The sequence below is a fragment of the Salvelinus fontinalis genome, chromosome 27, assembly GCF_029448725.1.
Source record: "Salvelinus fontinalis isolate EN_2023a chromosome 27, ASM2944872v1, whole genome shotgun sequence".
Lineage (NCBI taxonomy): Eukaryota > Metazoa > Chordata > Actinopteri > Salmoniformes > Salmonidae > Salvelinus > Salvelinus fontinalis.
This window is the reverse complement of record NC_074691.1, coordinates 6,328,587-6,355,771: the sequence shown is the minus strand read 5'-3', so window position 1 is coordinate 6,355,771 and position 27,185 is coordinate 6,328,587. Positions and strand designations below refer to the sequence as shown.

The window sequence follows — 27,185 nt, the reverse complement described above, 5'->3', positions numbered from 1 at the left end:
CCATGCTCTACCAACTGAGCCACACTGGACCCCAGTCTATGTCGTCATATCTCTGTCACAAGTTCCGGGGATCGGAATATAAAAGGATCCGCTAGTGCTGCTTATCATTGTTCAGACATCTCCGTGAATGTATTATCTTCAGTCATTTGCTGCAAGTCAATGGAACCCACACTGTTAACGTTGGATTTCTGGTCTTATCATCTGAAGGGGCTTTAAATGAATCCCAAATTCACGGCTGTGTGCCTCATCTCTCTGGTTAAGACTTGTTTATCTGGTGTTCTGACGTTATACAACTACATTATGGTCCTGAAAAAGAACACATGCCATCCACAATAACTATTTGTGCATCTCTCCCTCTCCTTCCATCCTTCTCTCTCTCCTTTCTCCACCTCCCCCTCTCTTTTCTCCAGGTGAACTTTGTGGTATGCCAGTTGTTTGCCCTGTTGACAGCCTTCGGGTTCCGTCTCTATCTCCATCCCAGTAAGACCAGTCCCTTTGTCAGACATGTGGTGGCCACGCTACTGGGATTCTACTTTGCTCTCTTCTGTTTCGGCTGGTGAGTCCGTCTCTCTGCCTACACACACACACCCACACACACTCTCAGGTTCCACGCGCTGTGTCATGATGGCCAAACGGGTCGATTTAGAGGGGAAAACGATACCCCCACTCCAAGCACTCTGCTGCGCTGCGGTATAAACGGGCCGCTGTAATCTCTCTAAGCATGGGTTGATAGGGGGCAGTTGATTTGTTTTGCGAAACTTTAGACGGGAGTAAGTAGCGGAGTTAGAACCAGATGGTTGTGTCGTATTTGTGTTCACATCTGATGCCATCAGGTTCAAGAGGATGTTTTTGCTTTGCACGCTGATGTTATATTGAATAGGACTGTGAATGGATAGGATAGGTAGTGGGACAATGAATAGGGATATTCTTAAGCCCTCTTTTAATATTGACCTGCTGCCTCTTGGCAACTATCTGTTACTAAATACTATGACATAGCCTGTGTCCATTTCATAGAATTTTAAGCAATATATATATATTTTTTTGCAAGCTAGTATTTTGAAGAAGCTCTTTTGACTGCCTCCAAGTGTAGTTAAATTAGTGAAATGAATTAGGGACCAGTGATTCCTTATGTAAAATATCCATAACAGGATCCCCCCTCTGACCTGATTCATGGGCACCAAGGGAGGACATGGCAATATGGGTCCGCCAATAGACGTATCATCAGGTCAATATGCTGCTGGACTCATCACCGACCAGTGCTCTCCTCTCAGGGCTAAATCAATGTTTATCAGTGTTGCTAAAAAGATTTCTCTCATTAACAGATCTGCTTTAATAAAACAAACAGGTCGATGGACCAATGGGGCAAATGAGGGCTGTGTCCCAAATGGCCCATTATTCTCTACGTTGTACACTTCTTTTGACCAGCAGTGGACTAAATAGGGAATGGGGTGCCATTTGGGACACTGCAGAGGACTGAGTGTCAGGACGTTTAGTTGTAACACACTGTAAACTGCAGGATCTAATTAGAGCCACACACATACTTACAGGGAGTGCATCCCAAATGGCACCCTATTGACATAGGGCTCTGGTCAAAAGTAGTGTACTATGTAGGGAGTCAGCGCCACATTTACTGTATATGGATTGTTGTTCGTAACATGCAATATGTTGTGAAAAATATGAATTCCTTGCCACAAAATGGCACGCAAACATTGCAATCTTTTGTGACCACAAACTGTCACATGTGTCCGATAAAAATAAATAAATAATAATAATAAAAAATAATAATAATAATAATAAAAAAGAAAAAAAGAAAAAACTTCAAACTAGATAAAATGGGCATGCTTAATTGTCTTCAATGGAAACAATGACTGGGTAAAAAGTCTGTGTAGCACTAAATGCTGTGCTTGTGAGGTGTTGGGTATGTATCCACTTTGTCATTGTTCCTATGTAACTGCACCCAGTCGTACTGTTGAGTGTGTGTTATGGGTGAATGTGTGTTAAATTAAGCGAATGAAGGGACAAATGGTTCTCTGTAGGCAGACTGGGCACATGAACCTTGGCCCATTACTGACTGGCAACAATATGGCAAATGGCACAGAGGAAAGACAAGACTGAGGGAGGGTGGAGGGAAAGCGAGGGAGGGAGGATGGACAGAGAGGACGGAGGGGAAAAGAGACGTGGAGGGAAATAAAGAGGGAGAATGAAGGGGAATATGCAAATGAGACATAAACTCAGCAAAAAAAGAAACGTCCCTTTTTCAGGACCCTGTCTTTCAAAGATAATCCGTAAAAATCCAAATAACTTCACAGATCTTCATTGTGAAGGGTTTAAACATTGTTTCCCATGCTTGTTCAATAAACCATAAACAATTAATGAACATGCACCTGTGGAACGGTCGTTAAGACACGTAGGCAGGCAATTAAGGTCACAGTTATGAGAACTTAGGACACTAAAGAGGCCTACCTACTGACTCTGAAAAACACCAAAATATGATGCACAGGGTCCCTGCTCATCTGCGTGAATGTGCCTTAAGCATGCTGCAAGGAGGCATGAGGACTGCAGATGTGGCCAGGGCAATAAATTGTAATGTCTGTACTGTGAGACGCCTAACACAGCGCTACCGGGAGACAGGACGGACAGCTGATCGTCCTCTCAGTGGAAGACCACGTGTAACAACACCTGCACAGGATCGGTACATCCGAACATCACGCCTGCGGGACAGGTACAGGATGGCAACAACAACTGCCCGAGTTACACCAGGACCGCGCAATCCCTCCATCAGTGCTCAGACTGTCCGCAATAGGCTGAGAGACGCTGGACTGAGAGCTTGTAGGCCTGTTGTAAGGCAGGTCCTCACCAGACATCACCGGCAACAATGCCCCCTATCGGCACAAACCCACCGTCGCTGGACCAGACAGGACTGGCAAAAAGTGCTCTTCACTCACGGGTCGTGGTTTTGACTCACCAGGGGTGATTGTCGGATTTGTGTTTATCGTCGACCGAATGAGCGTTACACCGAGGCCTGTACTCCGGAGCGGGATCGATTTGGAAGTGGAGGGTCCGTCATGGTCTGGGGTGGTGTGTCACAGCATCATCTGACTGAGCTTGCTGTCATTGCAGGCAATCTCAACGCTGTGTGTTACAGGAAATACATCCTCCTCCCTCATGTGGTACCCTTCCTGCAGGCTCATCCTGACATGACCCTCCAGCATGACAACGCCACCAGCCTTACTGCTCGTTCTGTGCATGATTTCGTGCAAGACAGGAATGTCAGTGTTCTGCGATGGCCAGCGAAGAGCCCGGATCTCAATCCCATTGAGCACGTCTGGGACCTGTTGCATCAGAGGGTGAGGGCCCCCCCCCCCCCCCCAGAAATGTCCAACTTGCAGGTGCCTTGGTGGAAGAGTGGGGTAACATCTCACAGCAAGAACTGGCACATCTGGTGCAGTCCATGAGGAGGAGAGGCACTGCAGTACTTAATGGCCACACCAGATACTGACTGTTACTTTTAATTTTGACCCCCCCCCTTTGTTCAGGGACACATTATTCCATTTCTGTTAGTCACATGTCTGTGGAACTTGTTCAGTTTGTCTCAGTTGTTGACTCTTGTTATGTCCACACAAATATTTACACATGTTAAGTTTGCTGAAAATAAACGAAGTTGACAGTGAGAGGACGTTTCTTTTTTTGCAGAGTTTATACACACACACACACACACACACACACCACACACACACACACACACACACTACCGTTCAAAAGTTTGGGGTCACTTAGAAATGTCCTTGTTTTTGAAAGAAAGTCATATTTTTTATCCATTAAAATAACATCAAATTGATTAGAAATCTGTCGTAGACATTGTTAATGTTGTAATTGACTAATGTAGCTAGAAACAGCTGATTTTTAATGGAATATCTACATAGGGGTACAGTGGCCCATTTTATCAGGGGGTACCTTTCTGGTACAGTTACCCCCAACCCCCCCCCCCTCTCTCCCGAGCTTTCACTTGCCTCCAGCACACATGCACTGTTGGTGCGAGTGACTCTGAACTTACAATGGCTAGCCCCAAGTTGTTATATATATAAAAATAAAAAATGTGACTCCTGCATGCTTTGATGATTACAGACTTTCTTTACCCAACTGTGGGACAGACTGTTTGTTCTCACACTCGGGACTCTGACTTTCTATTGGTTACACAGACTTTTGGCCCCCCATCCTATTCTAACCACCTCTCGCTGGCTGTGTATTCATGTTACCTGATGAAATTGCTGTACAATATGATCTTGTTGCCATCTGATGCACATTCAGATAAATCAGCACTGCAGAGCTCTCCCTGTCCTCTGCCGTGCCTTGATTGTATTACTGTTGATGATATCTGGAAATGTACATGTACACCCTGTCCCACCTACTGTTTCTAGCCCCAATTCTGACTTGTGCTCTGATATCTGCTTCACTGAATTCTGCTCCCGTAAAAGCCTCTGTTTTCTGCACGTTAATACTAGAAGCTTATTACCTTAAATGGATCAATTGAAAGTGTGGGTTCACAGCTCCAGTCCAGATGTGTTGGTCATTACTGAGACGTGGTTAAGGAAGAGTGTTTTGCATACTGATGTTAACCTTTCTGGTTATAACCTTTTTCGGCAAGACAGATCTTCCAAAGGTGTAGGAGTGTCAATCTTTACCAAGGATCACCTTCAGTGCTCGGTTGTCTCCACCAAGTCTGTCCCCAAACAATGTGATGGTTTTAAGCATTAAACTTTCAAATAGCTCTTTGTTGACTGTTGCTGGGTTTAAAGGAGGAGATCGAACTGATCCTAACTTTCTATTTTGCCCTGTTTATCAAAAGTGTTGGAAAAACTTGTCAAAAATCAACTGACTGGCTTTCTTGATGTCCATTGTATCCTCTCTGGTATGCAATCTGCATCAGTGTATAAAGTCAGAAAATCTGCTGTCTCAGCCACTGCCTGTTGCCAAGGGAGTACCCCAAGGCTCGATCCTAGGCCCCACGTTCTTCTCAATTTACACCAACAAGATAGCTCAGGCAGTTGGAAGCTCTCTCTCATCCATTTATATGCAGATGATACAGTCGTATACTCAGCTGGCCCCTCCCTGGATTTTGTGTTAAATGCTCTACAACAAAGCTTTCTTAGTGTCCAACAAGCTTTCTCTACCCTTAACCTTGTTCTGAACACCTCCAAAACGAAGGTCATGTGGTTTGGTTAGAAGAATGCCCCTCCTCCCACAGGTGTTATTACTACCTCTGAGGGTTTAGAGCTTGAGGTAGTCAACTCATACAAGTACTTGGGAGTATGGCTGGATGGTACACTGTCCTTCTCTCAGCACATATCAAAGCTGCAGGCTAAAGTTAAATCTAGACTTGGTTTCCTCTATCGTAATCGCTCCTCTTTCACCCCAGCTACCAAACTAACCCTGATTCAGATGACCATCCTACCCATGCTAGATTACGGAGACATCATTTATAGATAAGCAGGTAAGGGTGCTCTCAAGCGGCTAGATGTTCTTTACCATTCGGCCATCTGATATGCCAGCAATGCTCCTTATAGGACACATCAGGGGTCAAAAGTAATAGTCAGTATCTGGTGTGGCCACCAGCTGCATTGAGTACTGCAGTGCATCTCCTCCTCATGGACTGCACCAGATTTGCCATATACCATATGAAAACATTTGAATTGAAAGTTAGCTTTACAGAGAAATTTCATATGGCCTGATGTAAGGTACATGTTTTACAAAAAGGGTGAAGAAATAGACCTATTTCTGTCTCTGCTGCAGGGTAATGATTAAGGGTCAGTTGTGGGTCAATCTGTCTGATTTATATGGCACAGGGGACAGGGAGGATGGAGTGAGAGAAAGGGAGGATGGAGTGAGAGAAAGGGAGGATGGAGTGAGAGAAAGGGAGGATGGAGTGAGAGAAAGGGAGGATGGAGTGAGAGAAAGGGAGGATGGAGTGAGAGAAAGGGAGGATGGAGTGAGAGAAAGGGAGGATGGAGTGAGAGAAAGGGAGGATGGAGTGAGAGAAAGGGAGGATGGAGTGAGAGAAAGGGAGGATGGAGTGAGAGAAAGGGAGGATGGAGTGAGAGAAAGGGAGGATGGAGGGAAAGAGAGAGAGGGAGGATGGAGGGAAAGAGAGAGAGGGAGGATGGAGGGAAAGAGAGAGAGGGAGGATGGAGGGAAAGAGAGAGAGGGAGGATGGAGGGAAAGAGAGAGAGGGAGGATGGAGGGAAAGAGAGAGAGGGAGGATGGAGGGAAAGAGAGAGAGGGAGGATGGAGGGGAAAGAGAGAGAGGGAGGATGGAGGGGAAAGTGAGAGAGGGAGGATGGAGGGGAAAGTGAGAGAGGGAGGATGGAGGGGAAAGTGAGAGAGGGAGGATGGAGGGGAAAGTGAGAGAGGGAGGGTGGTGGGGAAGAGGGACAGAAGTGGAGGGAAATGGAGACATCGTGGGAGAGGAGAAATAGTGGGGATTATGTGTGTGATTGATTAAACTGTTAATTACTTATCTCTCCTCTGTGTTTCAGGTATGCTCTCCACTTTCTGGTTCAGAGTGGGCTCACCTATGGCATCATGATCCTAACAGGAGTGGAACACATGCACAAGTAAGTCCTCTGCGTGTGTGTGGTTCAGGGTGAGAGTTGTTTCTGAAGGCCTGTCTGAATGATGATGTGTAGACTGGCCGCAGGTGACATGCTGTACTGCCTCTAGAGCGGCCGCTGCTGCTGGACCAATAATGTTCAAAACCCACAGGAGAGCCCAGACATATATAAAGTACCAGTGAAAAGTTTGTGCACACCTACTCATTCCATTTTTATTTTTATTTTACTATTTTCTACATTGTAGAATAGTAGTGAAGACATCAACACTATGAAATAACACACATGGAATCATGTAGTAACCAAAGAAGTGTTAAACAAATCAAAATATATTTTATATTTGAGATTCTTCAAAGTAGCCATCCTTTGCCTTGATGACAGCTTTGTACACTCTTGGCATTCTCTCAACCAGCTTCATGAGGTAGTCACCTGGAATGCATTTCAATTAACAGGTGTGCCTTGTTAAAAGTTAATTTGTGGAATTTCTTTCCTTCTTAATGCGTTTGAGCCAATCAGTTGTGTTGTGACGAGGTAGGTAGGGCTATCTTCTGTATACCCCATTTGGTAAAAGACTAAGTCCATATTATGGCAAGAACAGCTCAAATAAGCAAAGAGAAACGACAGTCCATCATTACTTTAAGACATGAAGGTCAGTCAATACGGAACATTTCAAGAACTCTATGATGAAACTGGCTCTCATGAGGACTGCCACAGGAATGGAAGACCCAGAGTTACCTCTGCTGCAGAGGATAAGTTCATTAGAGTTACCAGCCTCAGAAATTGCAGCCCAAATAAATGCTTCACAGGGTTCAAGTAACAGACACATCTCAACATCAACTCAATCTCCGGGAGTTCACCTTCATGTGCTCACCCCATCCCGCCCTCTTTAATTTTTCCCATTTATGTCTAACTTGCACATGCAGGGGTCATTGGAACAAATTGCTCCTTCTCTTGGAAGTAATAATTAGAGCAGTAAAGGTGTGATAAAACATAATTTCTTTGTGTGTGTGTGTGTGTGTGTGTGTGTGTGTGTGTGTGTGTGTGTGTGTGTGTGTGTGTGTGTGTGTGTGTGTGTGTGTGTGTGTGTGTGTGTGTGTGTGTGTGTGTGTGTGTGTGTGTGTGTGTGTGTGTGTGTGTGTGTGTGTGTGTGTGTGTGTGTGTGTGTGTGTGTGTGTGTGTGTGTGTGTGTGTGTGTGTGTGTGTGTGTGTGTGTGTGTGTGTGTGTGTGTGTGTGTGTGTGTGTGTGCGTGCGTGCGTGCGTGCGTGCTTGGTCCCACAGTTTGTCATTATCTGTCTGGTAGCGGAGGGGAGGCGAACATTGCCATCATTCCGTCCTGTTGCTCACCAGCTGTTGGCGGACATTTTTTTCCTTTTTTTCTCTGGCTTCGCGATTACTGTAATAACATCTTCCAATTACTTCTTCCCCTTTGGCCTCCTGTGTCTTATTGCTGGCTGTGTCCACCGCCTACCTCGAGGCACCAGTTGTTTTCAGACGAACGCATCTATGCATAAGAGCCTACTCCAGCTCACCCCTTGTCGTCCTCCTTTGCTAGCCCAGCTGGGGCACCTCTCTGGGGGGTTGCTAACTAGGCCTACTTGAAGCCCAGGCCCCATCTACAGGCCCGGAGGAAACTAATTGTGGAGAATACTAATTTCACTGCCTAATCGATTACTTTGATGTTCAGTTGATACTTCGGAGAAGAAAGAGGAACAGGTCGGCATAGATTGCTGTTTTTTTTCTTTCTCGTCAGTTGTGTGGGCAAGAGATTGGCAGGGTCCCAAATGGCACCCTATGGGCCCTGGTCAAAAGCAGTGCATTATATAAATATAAGCAATAGGGTGCCATTTGGGACGCTATCCTTGCATGGCTCGCCACTTATCTTGGGCCTCTGCCAAAAACGAGGGGCTTTTTTCCCTTCCCTTGGTTCCCCTCTGAGAAATTAGATTGATCTGTAAACTGCAGCACATATGCCTACAACATTGACTCAAATGTTTTGCTTGACTCCTTTGGTTATCTTGGAGGAGAGCTCAGTCAGCGGAGGAGGAGGAGGAAGAGATGGTGTAGCTGTCTGGCTGACATAGCCCAGAGGTGTCTTCAGGTGCATTCACAAGCACAGTCAGAGGTTCTCACAGTGCCGCTGAAAGAGCTAGTAGTCTCCTCCTTCCCCCCTCCGCCCTAGTCTCTCCTTCCTGACCCTCATAGTCTGCAGGGAGCTTGACTGCATGAGTCATCGCCATGGGGTGTGTGTGAAGACTGAGAGTGTGGTGTACTCCTTGAGACTTAACATGCCTTCCCTGCCACGTGCACACACACACACACACACACACACACACACACACACACACACACACACACACACACACACACACACACACACACACACACACACACACATTTCCTCTCTTCCTGTGGGGATGTGTGTGGGTTCTGCACGTGTATGGACTGTGCAGGCTGTGGCATATAATCGTCTCCTCTCTGATGATTTAGAGGCTGTGTGTCCCAAATGACACCCTATTTCCACCCCCTGTGGGCCCTGGTCAAAAGTAGTGAACTAAATAGGGAATAGAGTGTTTTTTTGGGAGGCTATCTGGGAGTAACAGAGCCACTATCCACTGTGCCTCCTTACTGAGTTCAGAGCACTGCCAGAGAGGGAGGGGAGGAAGAAGGAAGTAGGGAGGGAGGAAAAGGGAGAGAGAGAGGGTGGAAGAGACTGGGAAAGAGGGTGTGAAAGACGAGGAGCGAGAGAGGAAGTAAGAAGGAGAGGGTAGGCTTGTTGTAGATGAGAGGGAGATGTGCCAGTTAAGGAAATACCAAGCTTTAAGCTAATGCATAAAGATCAACACAGAGCACCACAGAGCACCCGCTAGATCCCCGCTCTGCTCAATAATGAGACAGCAGGAACAGGTGGGTGACTGGCTGACTGGTTAGCTCACTGACTGGCTGGCTGGCCGGCTGGCTAGCTCACTGGCTGGCTGGCCGGCTGGCTAGCTCACTGGCTGGCTGACTGGCCGGCTGGCTAGCTGACTGACTGACTGGCTGACTGGCTCACTGGCTAGCTCACTGACTGGCTGACTGGATCCCCGCTCTGCTCAATAATGAGACAGCAGGAGCAGGTGGGTGACTGGCTGACTGGTTAGCTCACTGACTGGCTGGCTAGCTGACTGACTGGCTGACTGGCTGACTGGCTGACTGGCTCACTGGCTAGCTCACTGACTGGCTAGCTGACTGACTGGCTGAGTGGCTGACTGGCTCACTGACTGGTTGGCTGGCTAGCTCACTGGCTAGCTGACTGACTGACTGGATGACTGGCTCACTGGCTAGCTCACTGACTGGCTGACTGGCCGGCTGGCTAGCTGAATGACTGGCTGGCTGAGTGACTGACTAAATGACAGAGACACAAGCTGCTCTATGTACTGCTGGAATGATTACGGGAATGATTATGATACCCATGCTCAACAGCTCTGTCTCCATGGAGACATTTTGTCTTTTGCCACCTTAAAGCCTGCACAGACTGAGCAAGTTTTGCAAGTTTTTTGCCACGATTTCTGCCGTAAGAAAGAGAGGGTAGGCTAAGTGTAGATGAGGCTGAGAGAGGGAGATGTCCCTATTAAGGACATACCAAGCTTGAAGCTAGTGCATAAAGATCAACACGGAGCACCCACTAGATCCCTCTGCTCGATAATGAGACGGCAGGAGTAGGTGTGTGACTGGCTGGCTGACTTACTGACAGAGACGAGCTGCTCTACGTCCTGCTGGGATGATTACGGAATGATTATGATACCCATGCTCAACAGCTCTGTCTCCATGGAGACCTCGTCTTTTGTCACCTTTAGGCCAGCACAGACTGTAGGATATTAGTCGTCTTATGCCACGATTCTGCCATCCCAGACCAAATGTCCATGTAGTGGGTAAATTCTTAAACAGCTTGGAAAATTCCAGAAAATTATGTCATGGCTTTAGAAGCTTCTGATAGGCTAATTGATATGATTTGAGTCAATTGTAGGTGTACCTGTGGATGTATTTCAAGGCCTACCTTCAAACTCAGTGCTTCTTTGCTTGACGTCATAAGGAAAATCAAAAGAAATCAGCCAAGACCTCAGAAAAAACAATTGTAGAGCTCCACAAGTCTGTTTCATCCTTGGGAGCAATTTCCAAACGCCTGAAGGTACCACGTTCATATGTACAAACAATAGTACGCAAGTATAAACACCATGGGACCACGCAGCCGTCATACCGCTCAGGAAGGAGACGCGTTCTGTCTCCTAGAGATGAACATACTTTGGTGCGAAAAGTGCAAATCAATTCCAGAAAAACAGCAAAGGACCTTGTGAAGATGCTGGAGGAAACAGGTACAAAAGTATCTATATCCACAGTAAAACGAGTCCTATATCGACATAACCTGAAAGGTCGCTCAGCAAGGAAGAAGCCACTGCTCCAAAACCGTCATAAAAAAGCCAGACTATGGTTTACAACTGCACATGGGGACAAAGATTGTACTTTTTAGAGAAATGTCCTCTTGTCTGATGAAACAAAAATAGAACTGTTTGGCCAAAATGGCAATTGTTATGTTTGGAGGAAAAGGGGGAGGCTTGCAAGCCGGAGAACGCCATCCCAAACATGAAGCACGGGGGTGACAGCATCATGTTGTGGGGGTGCTTTGCTGCAGGAGGGACTGGTGCACTTCACAAAATAGATGGCATCATGAGGAAGGGAATTTATGTGGATATATTGAAGCAATATCTGAAGACCTCAGTCAGGAAGTTAAAGCTTGGTCGCAAATGGGTCTTCCAAATGGACAATGACCCCAAGCATACTTCCAAAGTTGCGGCAAAATGGCTTAAGGACAACAAAGTCAAGCTATTGGAGTGGCCAGCACAAAGCCCTGACCTCAATCCTATAGAAATTTGTGGGCAGAACTGAAAAAGCGTGTGCGAGCAAGGAGGCCTACAAACCTGACTCAGTTACACCAACTCTGTCTGGAGAAATGGGCCAAATTTCAAACGCCTGTGGAAGGCTACCCGAAACGCTTGTCCCAATTTTAAACAATTTAAAGGCAATGCTACCAAATACTAAATGAGCGTATGTTAACTTCTGACCCACTGGGAATGTGATGAAAGAAATAAAAGCTGAAATAAGTAATTCTCTCTACTATTATTCTGACATTTCACATTCTTAAAATAAAGTGGTGATCCTAACTGACCTAAGACAGGGAATTTTTACTAGGATTAAATGTCAGGAACTGAGTTTAAATGTATTTGGCTAAAGTGTATGTAAACTTCCGACGTTGTATTTCCCTAAATTATCAAAACTTGTTTTCTGATGCATTCTCTCATCTCTCTGCAGCAGGCATGTAGTGAGAATATGTTTGAAACATCAAATCGCAATAAAATCGCAGTATCGAATCAAAATACATATAGCATCGTGAAAATCGCAATACATCTTATCGGCAACTAAGTAACGTGATAATATCGTACCATGAGGTCCCTGTCAATTCCCAGCCCGAGTAGTGAGCTATTGTGATTTTTGTCTGTCTTTATTCTCAGATACTGTTTGGTGGTGGCCCTGGGGTATCTAAGCTTCTGCCAGATCACGCGTGTGTACGTCTTCGACTATGGCATGTACTCTGCTGACTTCACAGGGTAAGACTCGAGTGCGGTAATACAATGCCCCGATGTCCTCGTGTAACATTGTGTCGGAAGATTGTGTGAAACCATGCCTGAATTCATGGGACGGCTTTATATCCTAATATAGCTTTTGCTTATGATCACTCATTTCATTTCCTCTCCCCCTAGTCTCTTTTACACTTTCACTCTCTCTTACTCTCTCTCTCTGTCTCCCTCTCTCCCTCTCTCCCTCTCTCCCTCTCCATAGGCCTATGATGGTGATAACACAGAAGATCACCAGCTTGACGTTTGAAATCCACGATGGTAAGTAAGGAGCTTTTTTTCCCTTCAAACCAGACATAGAGAATATATTTCTGGATTAATCATATAAGCCTGTCTCCTCCTCTGATGTCAGACAGACCAAAAGACAGAAGTCATGCACTAGTAGCGTCATGGGATATTCCTCACATCACCTCAAATGTTATGGCATGTTTAATACCCCCACATCGCTAGAACATCTCCTATACTCACTCCATTTCGCCATAGAAATGTGGAGGAGTCGGATCATAGGGCTGTGTTCTCAGTACGTTTATGAGTGCACATTCTGTTGTACTCTGATATCTGCCTCACGGACCACAAGTAAAAGAGAAGAAGAAAGCGGAATAGAAAGTACGTGTTCGAGAGAATAAGGAGCAACAGCTTCATCAAAATAAATGGCTTACCACACACACACACACACACACACACACACACACACACACACACACACACACACACACACACACAGGGATGAGGGATGGCCTGTGTCACATGTGGCTCCAGTCCCTAGCAGGCATTAGGCTGTAATATAATGAGCTGATTAGCTGTACTTACCTTGTTATCAGAGTAATGGCCCCCATAAACAACTCAGAATTATTCAGCCCGCTTCCCTCCGGTCTCCTCATCCCCAGGGTGCGATGTGCAACGAGGGGTTGGCGAGACAACGGGGCTCCAAACTTTCTGGAAGTTTAGCATCTGTTACTTAGCCCTTAGATCAGCAGGGATCTACAAAGAGTGAGAGAGAGAGAGAGAGAGACCGACCACTGGGACCTAATGGATATCATTACCCACACTGGACAGTCTCAGGAGAGGACAGGACAGCACTGACTTCTCAGAACACTGCCTCTCTCTGGGATGACATTCTAAGGGCATGGAATGGTGGCTTCACCCGTGTCAAACATATCTACTGTTATGAAATATTTTTGTTCCAATACATTGGAAAGTCAAAGTGAGCATCTTTGAATGAACTTGAACACAAACCACCCTGATCAAAAGCATGCATTACACATGTGTTCTTCTCTGCGTCCCTCCCCCCAACAGGAATGTGCCGGAAAGAGGAGCAGCTGACTCCAAATCAGAAAATCCTGGCTATAAAGTAAGTTTTACACGTATGTTTTTGTTATTCTGAGCAGAAAATGGCAGCTTCCCGTATGAGCATGTAAGGACGCTCTGATTGGCTCTGTAGTGGCTGAATTCCAAAATCGACCTTTGGCCTCTAGCCGTAGGCATTTCATGTAGCTCTTTTCAAAAGGTTATTTAAAAATGCCTTTAGTTACATGATTTATCTCGAGAGAGGTGGAGAGAGTCTTTGTGGATTCTAACTACGCCTTGTATCAGTCAGCATCAGTCTGTACTGTCACCGTGAGGACTGTGTTGTGACTGTCTCCGCGTCTCTTCCCTCCTCCCCTGCAGGAGGATGCCCAGTCTGCTGGAGTACTTCAGCTACAACTGTAACTTCATGGGCATCCTGGCCGGCCCCACCTGCTCCTACAACGATTACATCGCCTTCATCGAGGGCACGCCCTGCCGTCGCCACGGAGACCAGCAGACAAATGGGAAGGCCAACGCCAGGCACAAACAAACGGACCCCTCCCCGAACGTAAGCATTTGGTCTCAAATGCCTCTATGATGTTTTTTGGAAAGTTACCAAACGGGCAGCGTGCTCTGCTTTTGAAACACGCCGACTCTTATCAACGCTCGTCTGAAACATTCTTTCTAAGAGGACACCGTTGCTGTGTGGTAAATGCACAGTATTCCCTATTCACTGAAGGAATAGCAACATGGCTGTATTATGTCTGCGTCCCAAATGGCACCCTATTCCCATGGGCCCTGGTCAAAAGCAGTGCACTATATAGGGAATAGAGTTCCACTTGAGACGCGCTGTTTTTATTGGCTGACGTTTCCCCCCCCCCCCCCCCTCCCATTCCTCAGATTGAAGTCGTCCGTAAACTGGCCACCTGTTTCTTCTCCCTCATGGTTTTCCTGTCCGTGTGTAAAGTGTTCCCTGTGGAACGGAACATCGACGACGACTTCATCGCCACCACGCCCTTCTACGCCCAGGTGGTCTACCTCTACCTGTCCATGCTGACCACCCGGCCCAAGTACTACTTCGTCTGGACACTGGGTGGGTCCTCTCTCTCTTCCGTAGGCTGCCGTCTGATTCCCCCACCCTCCTTTCGAAGTGTGCACTTGCCCTTCAGCCGATGTTTAAACCAATCCAACACTTTCAAAATCCACGATGGGGAGTGTTGGAGAAGGAAGGAGAGTCGCGATGTAGCCGTAGACAGTTTTCCAAAGCTCCGTCTTTAGGCTTGTTTTCATTGGTTGACCCTGAAAACAATTCTTAGCTGTAATATCCTCCATTATTCCATGTCGACGAGTAACCCCTCCCAGACTGAGAACAAATGAGCTTTAAAGGTGACGAGAGCAGTCCGACTTCGATCGGCGGTTTAGTTTCCCTGAATCCATTGACCGTTAATGAGCCGGTTCTATTTGAAACCTCTCGAATGGAGGTAGCATCCTTGACGTCAGAAATTCACCTTCTCCTCACCGATATCCAAAATATGGCCTTGTTATTCTGAGGGTCTGCACTGTCCACGCGAGAGGAGTGCTGAGTGAATCATGGAAGTGTTTGCAACAAGGTGTGCATGCGTGTGTTTGTTTGCAGCAAGGTGTGAGAGCATGGTGATAACAAGCAGGTAGAGGTGGGACTCACTCGGCGCTTCTCTGCGCACACACACACGCACACACACACACACACACACACACACACACACACACACACACACACACACACACACACACACACACACACACACACACACACACACACACACACACAGAGAGAGAGAGAACGAATGCACGGCCTCATTGTCTTGTTGTTCCACACTGCCTTCTACAGGAGCTGAAAGGAATATGGTTCTTTACTGGTCATAAACATGATGTATAGCTTCTGTATTGTCCTCCACTTTGATATTAATACGCTGTTATTAGGATGACGGATGATCTGATGTTAATAACATAAATTCATGTCTATGATGATGTTACCATCACTAATAAATGGTGCACTTTGTGGATGCAATACATCCCCTCTGAGCTGGGTTTCTCTCAAGGTTTCTTCCTTCTCGCGAGTTTTTCCTGGCCACTGTGCTTTCACTTCTGCTTTGCCTTGCTCTTTAGGGTCAAGGCCGGGTATCTGTTAAGCACTTTGTGACAACTGCTGATGTAAAGAAGGGCTTTATAAAATACAAGTGATTGATTGATGGATGACAGTGCAGATGGGACATGTGAGTGGATGGGAGATGGTGTTTCTGAAAGTACGTGTTTTCATTCGGGAACAGCCGACGCCATCAACAACGCAGCAGGCTTTGGGTTCAACGGATACACCAGCGACGGCTCACCACGTTGGGATCTCATCTCCAATCTGAGGATAGCGGATATTGAGGTTTGATTTTTTTTTAAGTTTCTTTTGTGCCATTGTCTTCATTCACGTCTGGGTATGTTTATCATAACTCTAATACAAGCTAAAGTTACTGTATACTGATGTTTTCCATCTCTCCCTTGGTTCCAGTTTGCCACCAGCTTTAAGATGTTCCTCGACAACTGGAATATACAGACGGCACATTGGCTCAAAAGGTACAGAGACATAAGAAACCAGGATTAGTCTGTAATTGGTAGACACAAAGTGTAATTTCATCCATTTCTTTCTCTAATTATCAACACCAGCTTGCAGCCACATTGTAAATACTATTTAAATACATTGCAATTACAGTTTAAGCTTTATTCTTATTTAATGTGAGGTGTGCCCTAAATAACTTGTGGATGTGCCTATATCCATGGCACTGGGGACTTTTCTGACTGTGTAAAAGTTTGCCACCTAGTGGATCTTGTTAGCACTAACAGTAGTTTCCATTAACCCTATCAGTTCTGAGACCCCAGCAAAAATCGGCTTTTCATTTATCAGACTTTCATTTATCTGAATGTACAGCCCTCATATTTAACCTCACAATGAAGTATTTTACCATTTTATGTTCAGCACAACCAGGGCTATAAGTAGACCACAAAACAATTTGACGTCAATAGTTGCATTCATGAGTTTTGTTGACACGTCACACACAAAAAAGTCTGCCAAAGCAAAAACCTGATACAAATGTATTAATCAATGTAGGTACAGAAACGGTTTGCTCTGTGAGAAATGAATATCCAGCTAGTCAGTGACAACTGTGTGGAGTGTGGAGTTTGTGACCTCAACTATGTGAATTTATTATAGTATTATAGACACTATGTACTGGGATTTCCAATGATCTTCTATGTAGAAGCACCCCTTACCTTCTAACAACTCTTGTTTAGCCTGTGAGCTTCCTAAAGTAAAACATGCATGTTCGTGAGAGTCTCAGCTTTTCATAGATGGATATTTAATCGTTTTTAGCTCAAACTATTCGGACTTTACAGACGTTTTTGTAAAAAGATCCGGCCCCGGGCCTCTTCGGGATCCGCCCTTGTTTTATTAACACAGCTCTAGCTGTGTTAATCACACAGACTAATGGTTGATGTGTTAATCACACAGACTAATGGTTGATGTGTTAATCACACAGACTAATGGTTGATGTGTTAATCACACAGACTAATGGTTGATGTGTTAATCACACAGACTAATGGTTGATGTGTTAATCACACAGACTAATGGTTGATGTGTTAATCACACAGACTAATGGTTGATGTGTTAATCACACAGACTAATGGTTGCTATCAATGGATGCAGAAGAAATAGAAATCCATAGAACCTGTGCTCTCTCTCTCTCTGTGTGTGTGTGTGTGCGCACAGGGTGTGTTACGAGCGCTGTCCCTACAACCCCACGGCGGCTACCTTCATCCTGTCGGCCATGTGGCACGGAGCCTATCCTGGATACTACCTCACCTTCCTCACCGGCATTGTGGTCACACTGGCTGCACGCGCCGTGAGTACTGTCTCTGTATCTCTCTCTCGCTCTGTCTGTGTCTCAAACAGACCTCTCTCTCCGTGTCTCTTTATGTTTCTCCCTTTCTCTGTATATCTCTCATTTTCCATATCTCCCCCTTCTTAAAACAAACACTGACACTCAGATATAGGCCGGCCTCTCTCTCACTCAAGTCTGTTTCTGTCGAGACTCACTAAGCCCTAAACTTTTCAAAGGCACCGATTAAAAAATAAAAGAAATGTGATTCACCGTACCCACTTAAACAAAGGACTTTTTTTTCTCTTATGTCAATGACCTCAGCTGTCACCATAGATATCCTGATGGCCCTTTCGTTCCCATTAAAAATAAAACAAAAAGCCACGTTCATTTCATCCTGATGGTTCTTTATTTCTGCATCATCAGTGTGGGTTCGGAGATCAGTCATAGTTAGTCCACCATGGAGACTCTGTGCTCTGAAGGCGTAGCCTGAATGAAGTAGCATTTTTATTAGAGACTGGATCTGCATCCCAAATGGCACCCTATTCCTTAGTGTAATACTTTTGACCAGAGCCCTGGTCCCTATCGGTGTACAAAACATTAGGAAAACCTGCTCTTTCCATGACATACCTTTCACCTGGTCAGTCTATGGTCCCTTATTGATGTCACTTGTTAAATCCACTTCAATCAGTGTAGATGAAGGGTAGGAGACAGTTTAAAGAAGGATTTTGAATATGGTAGTAGATGCCAGGCACACATGTACTGTATGTCAAGAACTGCAACGCTGCTGGTTACACTCAACAGTTTCCCGTGTGTTTCAAGAATGGTCCACCACCCAAAGGACATCCAGCCAACTTGACACAACTGTGGGAAGCATTGGAGTCAACATGAGCCAGCATCCCTGTGGAACGCTTTCGACAGCTTGTAGAGTCCATGCCCCGACGAATTGAGACTGTTCTGAGGGCAAAAAGCAACTCAATATTAGGAAGGTGTTCCTAATGTTTTGTACACTGTGTGTAGGGAGTAGGGTGGCATTTCGGACGCACCCTGGGTCCAGCTGCTAGACTGCACAGATAACAGGCCAGCCAGACAGACAGATGGAGAGCAGACAGGGCAGGAATCAGGCTAATGGAGCATCACCTGAGTCACTTTGAGACTCACCGAGGCAGATCACCCGCTGATGGATGAGCCGAGAGAGAAAGTCCAGTTGAAAACTTGACTCTTGGCCGCATCCCAACTTGTACACTACTCCTTATATAGTGCACTACTTCTAACCAGGGCCCATGCACTATAAAGGGAATAGGGTTCCATTCAGGACGCAACTTAGATATGGGAAATGTGAACTTGGCAAGGGAGAGAGAAAGAGAGTTAAGGGCAGAGTAGCAGATTTAGAAGGGTCGTTTTTACATGTTTGTCTCACTTCTTCTTTTGCTCCGCTGAATTCATTGCTTTGGTTCTTTTTCTCTCTCCAGATGAGACACAACGTGAGGCCACACTTCCTGGGCTCGCCGTCACACAAGCTAGTGTATGATGTGATCACGTGGGCGGGCACCCAGATTGCCATTTGTTACACCGTGGTGCCTTTTGTGCTGCTGTCTGTCGGGCCCTCGATGAAGTTCTACAGGTGAGTGGCCAGAAACTATGTTTGCATCCTACAGTTGAAGTCGGAAGTTTACATACACCTTAGCCAAATACATTTAAACTCAGTTTTTAACAATTCCTGACATTATATCCTAGTAAAAATTCCCCGTCTTAGGTCAGTTAAGATCACCACTTTATTTTAAGAATGTGAAACGTCAGAATAATAGTAGAGAGGATTATTTATTTCAGCTTTTATTTCTTTCATCACATTCCCAGTGGGTCAGAAGTTTACATACACTCAATTAGTATTTGGTAGCATTGCCTTTAAATTGTTTAACTTTTGTCAAACGTTTTGAGTAGCCTTCCATAAGCTTCCCACAATAAGTTGGGAGAATTATGGCCCATTCTTCCTGACAGAGTTGGTGTAACTGAGTCAGGTTTGTAGGCCTTCTTGCTCGCACACACATTTTCAGTTCTGCCCACAAAATTTCTATAGTATTGAGGTCAGGGCTTTGTGATGGCCACTTCAATACCTTGACTTGGTTGTCCTTAAGCCATTTTACCACAACTTTGGAAGAATGCTTGGGGTCATTGTCCATTTGGAAGACCCATTTGCGACCAAGCTTAAACTTCCTGACTGATGTCTTCAGATGTTTCTTCAATATATACACATAATTTCACTCTCGTGCTTCATGTTTGGGATGGTGTTCTTCGGCTTGCAAGCCTCCCCCTTTTTCCTCCAAACATAACGATGGTCATTAAGACCAAACAGTTCTATTTTTGTTTCATCAGACCAGACATTTCTCCCAAAAGTACGGTCTTTGTCCCCATGTGCAGATGCAAACCGTAGTCTGGCTTTTTTATGGCGGTTTTGGAGCAGTGGCTTCTTCCTTGCTGAGCGGCCTTTCAGGTTATGTCGATATAGGACTTGTTTTACTGTGGATATGGATACTTTTGTACCTGTTTCCTCCAGCATCTTCACAAGGTCCTTTGCTGTTGTTCTGGGATTGATTTGCATTTTTCGCACCAAAGTACATTCATCTCTAGGAGACAGAACGCGTCTCCTTCCTGAACGGTATGACGTATACTTAATTGCTCCCAAGGATGAACCAGACCTGTGGAGGTGTACATTTTCCTTTCGAGCTGCACAGTCAACTTAGTGTATGTAAACTTCTGACCCACTGGAATTGTGATACAGTGAATTATAAGTTAAATAATCTGTCTGTAAACAATTGTTGGAAAAATGACTTGTCATGCACAAAGTAGATGTCCTAACCGACTTGCCAAAACTATAGTTTGTTAACAAGAAATTTGTGGAGTGGTTGAAAAACAAATTTGAATGACTCCAACCTAAGTGTATGTAAACTTCCGACTTCAACTGTAAATGGCATCCTATAGGGCTCTGGTCAAAAGTAGTGCACTCTATAGGGAATAGGGTGCCGTGTGGTACATATCCAGAGAACAGTACTTTACCTCACTCAAGTCTAAAAAAGTATTCATAGTTTGACCTTGGATGGAAGTGCAAGAACAATTGTGTTTTTATCTAAACTCTTACCAACAGGCTAATTTATCGCTGAAATGTAGAGGACCATTAGTCCTTCTGACAGACATACACTGAACAAAAATATAAATGCAACATGTAAAGTATTGGTCCCATGTTTCATGAGCTGAAATAAAAGAAATCCCAGAAATGTTCCATATGCACAAAAACCTTATTTCTCTAAAATGTTGTGCGCAAATTTGTTTACATCCCTGTTAGTTAGCGTTTCTCCTTTGCCAACATAATCCATCCACCCGAAAGGTGTGGCATATCAAGAAGCTGATTAAACCACATGATTATTACACATTTGCACCCTGTGCTGGGGGACAATAAAAGCCTACTCTAAAATGTGTGGTTTTGTCACACAACACAATGCCACAGATGTCTCAAATTTTGAGGGAGCGTGCAATTTGCATGCTGACTGCAGGAATGTCCACCAGAGCTGTTGTTCATTTCTCGACCATAAGCTGCCTCCAACATAGTTTTAGATAATTTGCCAGTACGTCCAACCGGCCTCACAACCGCAGACCAAATGTAACCACGCCAGCCCAGGACCTCCACATTTGGCTTCTTCACCTGCGGGATCGTCTCAGACCAGCCACCCGGACAGCTGATTAAACTGTGGGTTTGCACAACCAAACAATTTCTGCACAAAATGTCAAAAACTGTCTCAAGAAGCTCATCTATGTGCTTGTCGTCCTCACCAGGGTCGTGACCTGACTGCAGTTCGGCATCGTAATCGATTTCAGTGGGCAAATGCTCACTTTTGATGACCACTGGCACCCCGGGGGAAGTGTGCTCTTCATTGATGAATCACTGTAGCAACTCTACCGGGCAGACGGAAGACAGCGTGTATGGCGTTGTGTTGGCGAGCGGTTTGCTGATGTCAACGTTGTGAAGAGAGTGCCCCATGCTGGCGGTTGGGTTATGATATGGGCAGGCATAAGCTACAGGCAACAAACACAATTGCATTTTATTGATGGCAATTTCAATGCACAGAGATACTGTGACGAGATCCTGAGGCCCATTGTGGTGCCATTCATCCGCCGCCATCACCTCATGTTTCAGCATGATAATGTACGGCCCCATGTCGCAAGGATCTGTACACAATTCCTGGAAGCTGAAAATGTCCCAGTTCTTCCATGGCTTTCTCACCAGACATGTCACCCATTGAGCATGTTTGGGATGTTCTGGATTGACGTGTATGACAGCGTGTTCCAGTTCCCGCTAATCTCCAGCAACTTTGCACAGCCATTGAAGAGGAGTGGGACAACGTTCCACGGGCCACAATCAACAGCCTGATCAACTTTATGAGAAGGAGATGTGTTGCGCTGCATGAGGCAAATGGTGGTCACACCAGATACTAACTGGTTTGCTAATCCACGCCCCTACCTTTTTTTTAAAGTATCTGTGACCAACCGATGCATATCTTTATTCCCAGTCATGTGAAATGCATAGATTAGGGCCTAATGAATGCATTTCAATTGACTGTTTTCCTTTTAAGAACTAACTTTGTGAAATATTAGAAATTGTTGCATTTAAAAATTTTGTTCAGTGAATTTATAATACGAATAGAGCTAGCAAGCTCTAGAGAGATTAGATGTTTGATCTTTGAGAATAGTCGAGGGCATTAAACGCATTTGATGTTGACAATAATTATCCTTACACGGTAGCTCCCCCCCCCCCCCCCCCCCCCCCTTTCTGAGAAGTTGAATGAGCTTTGTTGTGATAGTTGATGTGAACGTCCGGTGTACAACACCAAGAGAAATTCCTTGCAATATTTGTTATAAGTTGTCAAATTCGGATTCTTATAGTGATCCCTAAATCGTCCCACCTCTCCCCTCCCAGGTCCTGGTACTTCAGCGTCCACATCGGCTGTGTTCTCCTGGCCGTAGCCCTGCCAGTCAAGCCCCGACACATGCGCCTGAAAGAGCAGCAGAAAGGCCTGCATCTGGCCCCCATCCTCTCCCACCTGGACTCCACCTCCACAGACAGCAACTGCAACCAGAAGACCAAGGCCACATGAAAGCAGAACCAGACCAGCTAACGGTGCACACACAGAGAGACTAGCGCCGAGGACTGCAGGGGACTGTCCAACACTGTATTAAATCCACGTATAGAGAGAGAGCGAGGCGGACAGAGGAGTAGATTCTAACAAACAAACAAACCTGCCTCTGTTTGTCTGTGTTTTGGAGTGGGATGATGATTCTCATTCAGTCACATGGCACTGAGACTGAGCAGCAACCACACCATGGAGGGATGGATGTATGGCTTTGGGATATGTCCAAAATGGCACCCTATTCCCTATTTAGTGCACCTCAAAGGGAATAGGGTGCCATTTGGGATGCAACTCTACTGTATTATTTTGATTTGTGTCTGGGGTGGAGTGGGATGGATGGGTCCCGATGATGAAATGCCAGTATTGTACTATTACTGTATTATAGGAGTATGCAGACTTGCCTTATACCCTTTGTCTCTTTCTCCACAATCTTTTTTTTTTCTTTTTAGCTTTTGTATATCCTTCTCACATTGGATATTGTCTGGGCTGTGTTTCTCACTTGAGGTGAACAGGTTTTAGTATCAGGTGGGCGAGTTTGAAGTGTTCTCTCAGTTAACGGTGACAAATGAGTGTTTTAGTCCTGGTGAAAAGCAAATGTAAGTTAACTTCTCTACGACACAGGAAGTTAGAAGAATTAAAGCGAAGGAAAACAAGATGGCAGTGTCCTCAATGTCTTTGTACACGATATGATTCATAGTCTCAACATGGAACGTGTCTGAAATGTCACCCCTTTTCCCTACATACAGTCGAACAGTTATTTTGACCAAAGCCTTAAGGGCCCTGGTGAAAAGTAGTGCACTATTTAGGGAAATGGTGACATCCAATGACTTACTCCAGACTGTTTGCTTTCACTGAGTGATGTAATGGGCTGACTTCAATTCCACCGCTGTTTTATTCAGTCAAGTCATTGTATGCTTTTTACATAACGGCAGCAAGAGCAGTTACTAACTCCTACTTATTCATGATTTATGTGTGTCAGTAGTGTGCGAGGCAAGACGGTCTAGTATTTCCACGTGCAGAGGTCAATGTTTGTCATCTCATGTACTTGTTATTTACGTGATTCCAATGGACTTGTGGTATGTTCGACAAAGGTGAAAAGGTGGTGTTAAGGTAAGAGAATCAACCTGACGTACTGTTAAGTTGGAGGTGAAAGGGACAACATTACAGTATTTAATGAGCACTCCTCTTCTTCAGACAGTTCTGATTCTATTTTCATTACAGGGGGAAGTGAGAACTAAACCTACTTCTTCTTGAGTCTGTTGTGAGTTAACTATGGTAATTGTGAGTAACCTTTGCTTGGGGCCCTGGAGAAAGGAGAATGGTACGCTCGTCATAACCCCTCAGCCAACCGCGCTACTTGTTCATGTGGATGATGTGGAGGGTTTGTTTTTGTATATGATGTGATTAAAAGATTGATCTTTTCGCAACTTGACATGGTAAGTGTGATATCTAAAAGAAAAATTAATAACTGTGGTGTAATTGTTCTTATTACAGTGTTATTACAAAGGAGAACCTCGCCCTAAGGCTCAATTGCTACCGTATAGGTTTAACAGAGAGAGCTGGCTGGTGGACAAGATTACTGAGCAGGGCATGATTGAAAAAAAATACTTTAAAAATCCCCAATTTACAACCTACAAGGGTTAATTTACAAGTCAGAGACATTGCATTTGTTTTGGGAAACCTTTTTTGTTTACTCCCTGACAGCACTGTTTGATTAGCTAGAGTATTACCTCCACATAGGCCGCTGTAGGTGGGTCTATTTAAGGCACAGTATTAGTCCTACTGCTAGCAGGTAAACCGAGTCAGAGCTCAGAAATGTAGGCCTATAGCTTTTCACAGGCACCTGCCTCTGTGTCAGTAACCACGTTTCCATACAGTTTTTATGCAAGTAAAGTCATACCCTATAAAAATCACGACAGCTGTGATGGAAACAGGAAGTTATGGTACAATTTTAGAAATGCAGACCGATAATTTGTTCGTTCGACATGGTGGGATCTTTTTGTGTCTCAAATTAATTATGCGACAAATGGCGGTGGAAACACATTTATGCGCAAATATTAATATAATAACCATCATATCAAAGTAAACTTGGAGTCACATGATGATATGGTGTGTGGTCTTCCCACTACGATTTGGGATATCGTGCAGTTTATCAGGCTACTGATTAAATAAATGATGATGAATTTCACGGTGATCTTAATGATCATTTCCAATAAATATCGAGGGTCTTAAACTGGTGTCATGATGATCGATTCTTGACTACCGTTTGACAAATACACATATTTTTCGCTTTTATCCATAATATCATGTAGACGAGCCTACCCGCACAGCATACCCGCACTGTATCTGCGAGTTTGGGCTAGAGCGCACGTGTCAAATCCAGAGTAGGCACATTTGTTATTTAACACAACAGTTTTTGTGATAAAATAGTGGAAAAGTTTACAATGTGATGGAAACATACTGAACTTTAGATTTTTGAAAATGTGAAAAATTTTGGAAAATTTATTGACAGAATGGCTGAGTCGGCAGAGGCTACGGTGGATCAGCATTTTTACTAATTGCTACACTAAGGGATGGTACATTTCATGTTAACATCATGCTTTCATTTGTGTTTGGAGCTCATTATCAGTTTATAAATTAGAATGTAAGCAAGCTAAACGTCCCTTCACTTGAGCTAAGAGGTCATGGAGCATTTAAACCCTGAATGATGCCTGACAGGCAGCCCTGTCTCCTAGGCTGTGTGCCACCCCCAAGACCACAGCCAATCGCATGCAAGCAACAACGTAGCTAACTTGGCTAGTCTTGTGAGCGAGCTAGCTAGCATGTTATCTATGCTGGTTATTAGCTTGCATAACTGTTATATATACACTGAGTGTACAAAACATTAGGAACACCTTCCTAATATTGAGTTGCACCCCCTTTTGTTCCTAATATTTTGTACACTGTGTAATTGGGACACTTCATGATTTATGGGTAATAGCATGTATTTACATTTACAGAGTGGGGAGATCCTTTCCTAACAGGCTGATTAGATTTAATTTCAGCCTTGGAGCTTGATCAGATTCAATAGCAGCCTCAGAGGTTGATAAGTCAGGATTCTGCCTTGAAGGCAGTTTTATAGGTAAGCTCCTTGCAGGCAGATTAGCAGTCAGTCAGGGCATTATGTACAGTCGTGGCCCAAAACATTTGAGAATGACACCACAAATATTAATTTCCACAAAGTTTGCTGCTTCAGTATCTTTAGATATTTTTTTACTATGGAATACTGAAGTATAATTACAAGTATTTCATAAGTGTCAAAGGCTTTTATTGACAATTACATGAAGTTGATGCAAAGAGTCAAAATTTGCAGTGTTGACCCTTCTTTTTCAAGACTTCTGCAATCCGCCCTGGCATGCTGTCAATTCACTTCTGGGCCACATCCTGACTGATGGCAGCCCATTCCTGCATAATCAATGCTTGGAGTTTGTCAGGATATGTGGGTTTTTGTTTGTCCACTCGCCTCTTGAGGATTGACCACAAGTTCTCAATGGGATCAAGGTCTGGAGAGTTTCCTGGCCATGGACCCAAACTATCGATTTTTTTTGTTCCCCGAGCAACTTAGTTATCACTTTTGCCTTATGGCAAGGTGCTCCATCATGCTGGAAAAGGCATTGTTCATCACCAAACTGTTCCTGGATGGTTGGGAGAAGTTGCTCTCGGAGGATGTGTTGGTACCATTCTTTATTCATGGCTGTGTTCTTAGGCAAAATTGTGAGTGAGCCCACTCCCTTGGCTGAGAAGCAACCCAACACATGAATGGTCTCAGGATGCTTAACTGTTGGCATGACACAGGACTGATGGTAGCGCTCACCTTGTCTTCTCTGGACAAGCTTTTTTCCAGATGCCCCAAACAATCGGAAAGGGGATTCATCAGAGAAAATGACTTTACCCTAGTCCTCAGCAGTCCAATCCCTGTACCTTTTGCAGAATATCAGTCTGTCCCTGCTGTTTTTCCTGGAAAGAAGTGGCTTCTTTGCTGCCCTTCTTGACACCGGCCTTCCTCCAAAAGTTTTCACCTCACTGTGCGTGCAGATGCACTCACACCTGCCTGCTGCCATTCCTGAGCAAGCTCTGTACTGGTGGTGCCCCGATCCCGCAGCTGAATCAACTTTAGGAGACGGTCCTGGCGCTTGCTGGACTTTCTTGGGCGCCCTGAAGCCTTCTTCACAACAACATTTACATTTACATTTAGGTCATTTAGCAGTCGCTCTTATCCAGAGCGACTTACAAATTGGAAAGTTCATACATATTCATCAACAACAATTGAACCGCTCTCCGAGAAGTTCTTGTTCTGATGATCTGATGATCTGATAAATGGTTGATTTAGGTGCAATCTTACTGGCAGCAATATCCTTGCCTGTGAAGCCCTTTTTGTGCAAAGCAATGATGACGGCACATGTTTCCTTGCAGGTAACCATGGTTGACAGAGGAAGAACAATGATTCCAAGTACCACCCTCCTTTTGAAGCTTCCAGTCTGTTATTCGAACTCAATCAGCATGAG

General features: G+C 44.8%; 1 protein-coding gene across 1 annotated transcript in view; it reads left to right on the top strand.

Annotated features, from left to right (window-relative positions):
- Nucleotides 1–23,296, top strand: part of mboat2b (membrane bound O-acyltransferase domain containing 2b) — a 62,020-nt gene extending 38,724 nt beyond the window's left edge. The window contains exons 2-13 of the mRNA XM_055884478.1: nt 411–556; nt 6,534–6,611; nt 12,150–12,245; nt 12,478–12,533; nt 13,569–13,623; nt 13,941–14,127; nt 14,460–14,652; nt 15,869–15,972; nt 16,099–16,163; nt 17,353–17,485; nt 18,934–19,085; nt 22,431–23,296. Of these exons, the coding sequence (XP_055740453.1) occupies nt 411–556; nt 6,534–6,611; nt 12,150–12,245; nt 12,478–12,533; nt 13,569–13,623; nt 13,941–14,127; nt 14,460–14,652; nt 15,869–15,972; nt 16,099–16,163; nt 17,353–17,485; nt 18,934–19,085; nt 22,431–22,608 (1,443 nt within the window). The 3' untranslated portion in view covers nt 22,609–23,296. The remainder of the gene's footprint in view (nt 1–410; nt 557–6,533; nt 6,612–12,149; nt 12,246–12,477; nt 12,534–13,568; nt 13,624–13,940; nt 14,128–14,459; nt 14,653–15,868; nt 15,973–16,098; nt 16,164–17,352; nt 17,486–18,933; nt 19,086–22,430) is intronic.
- The last annotated feature ends 3,889 nt before the right edge of the window (nt 23,297–27,185 follow it).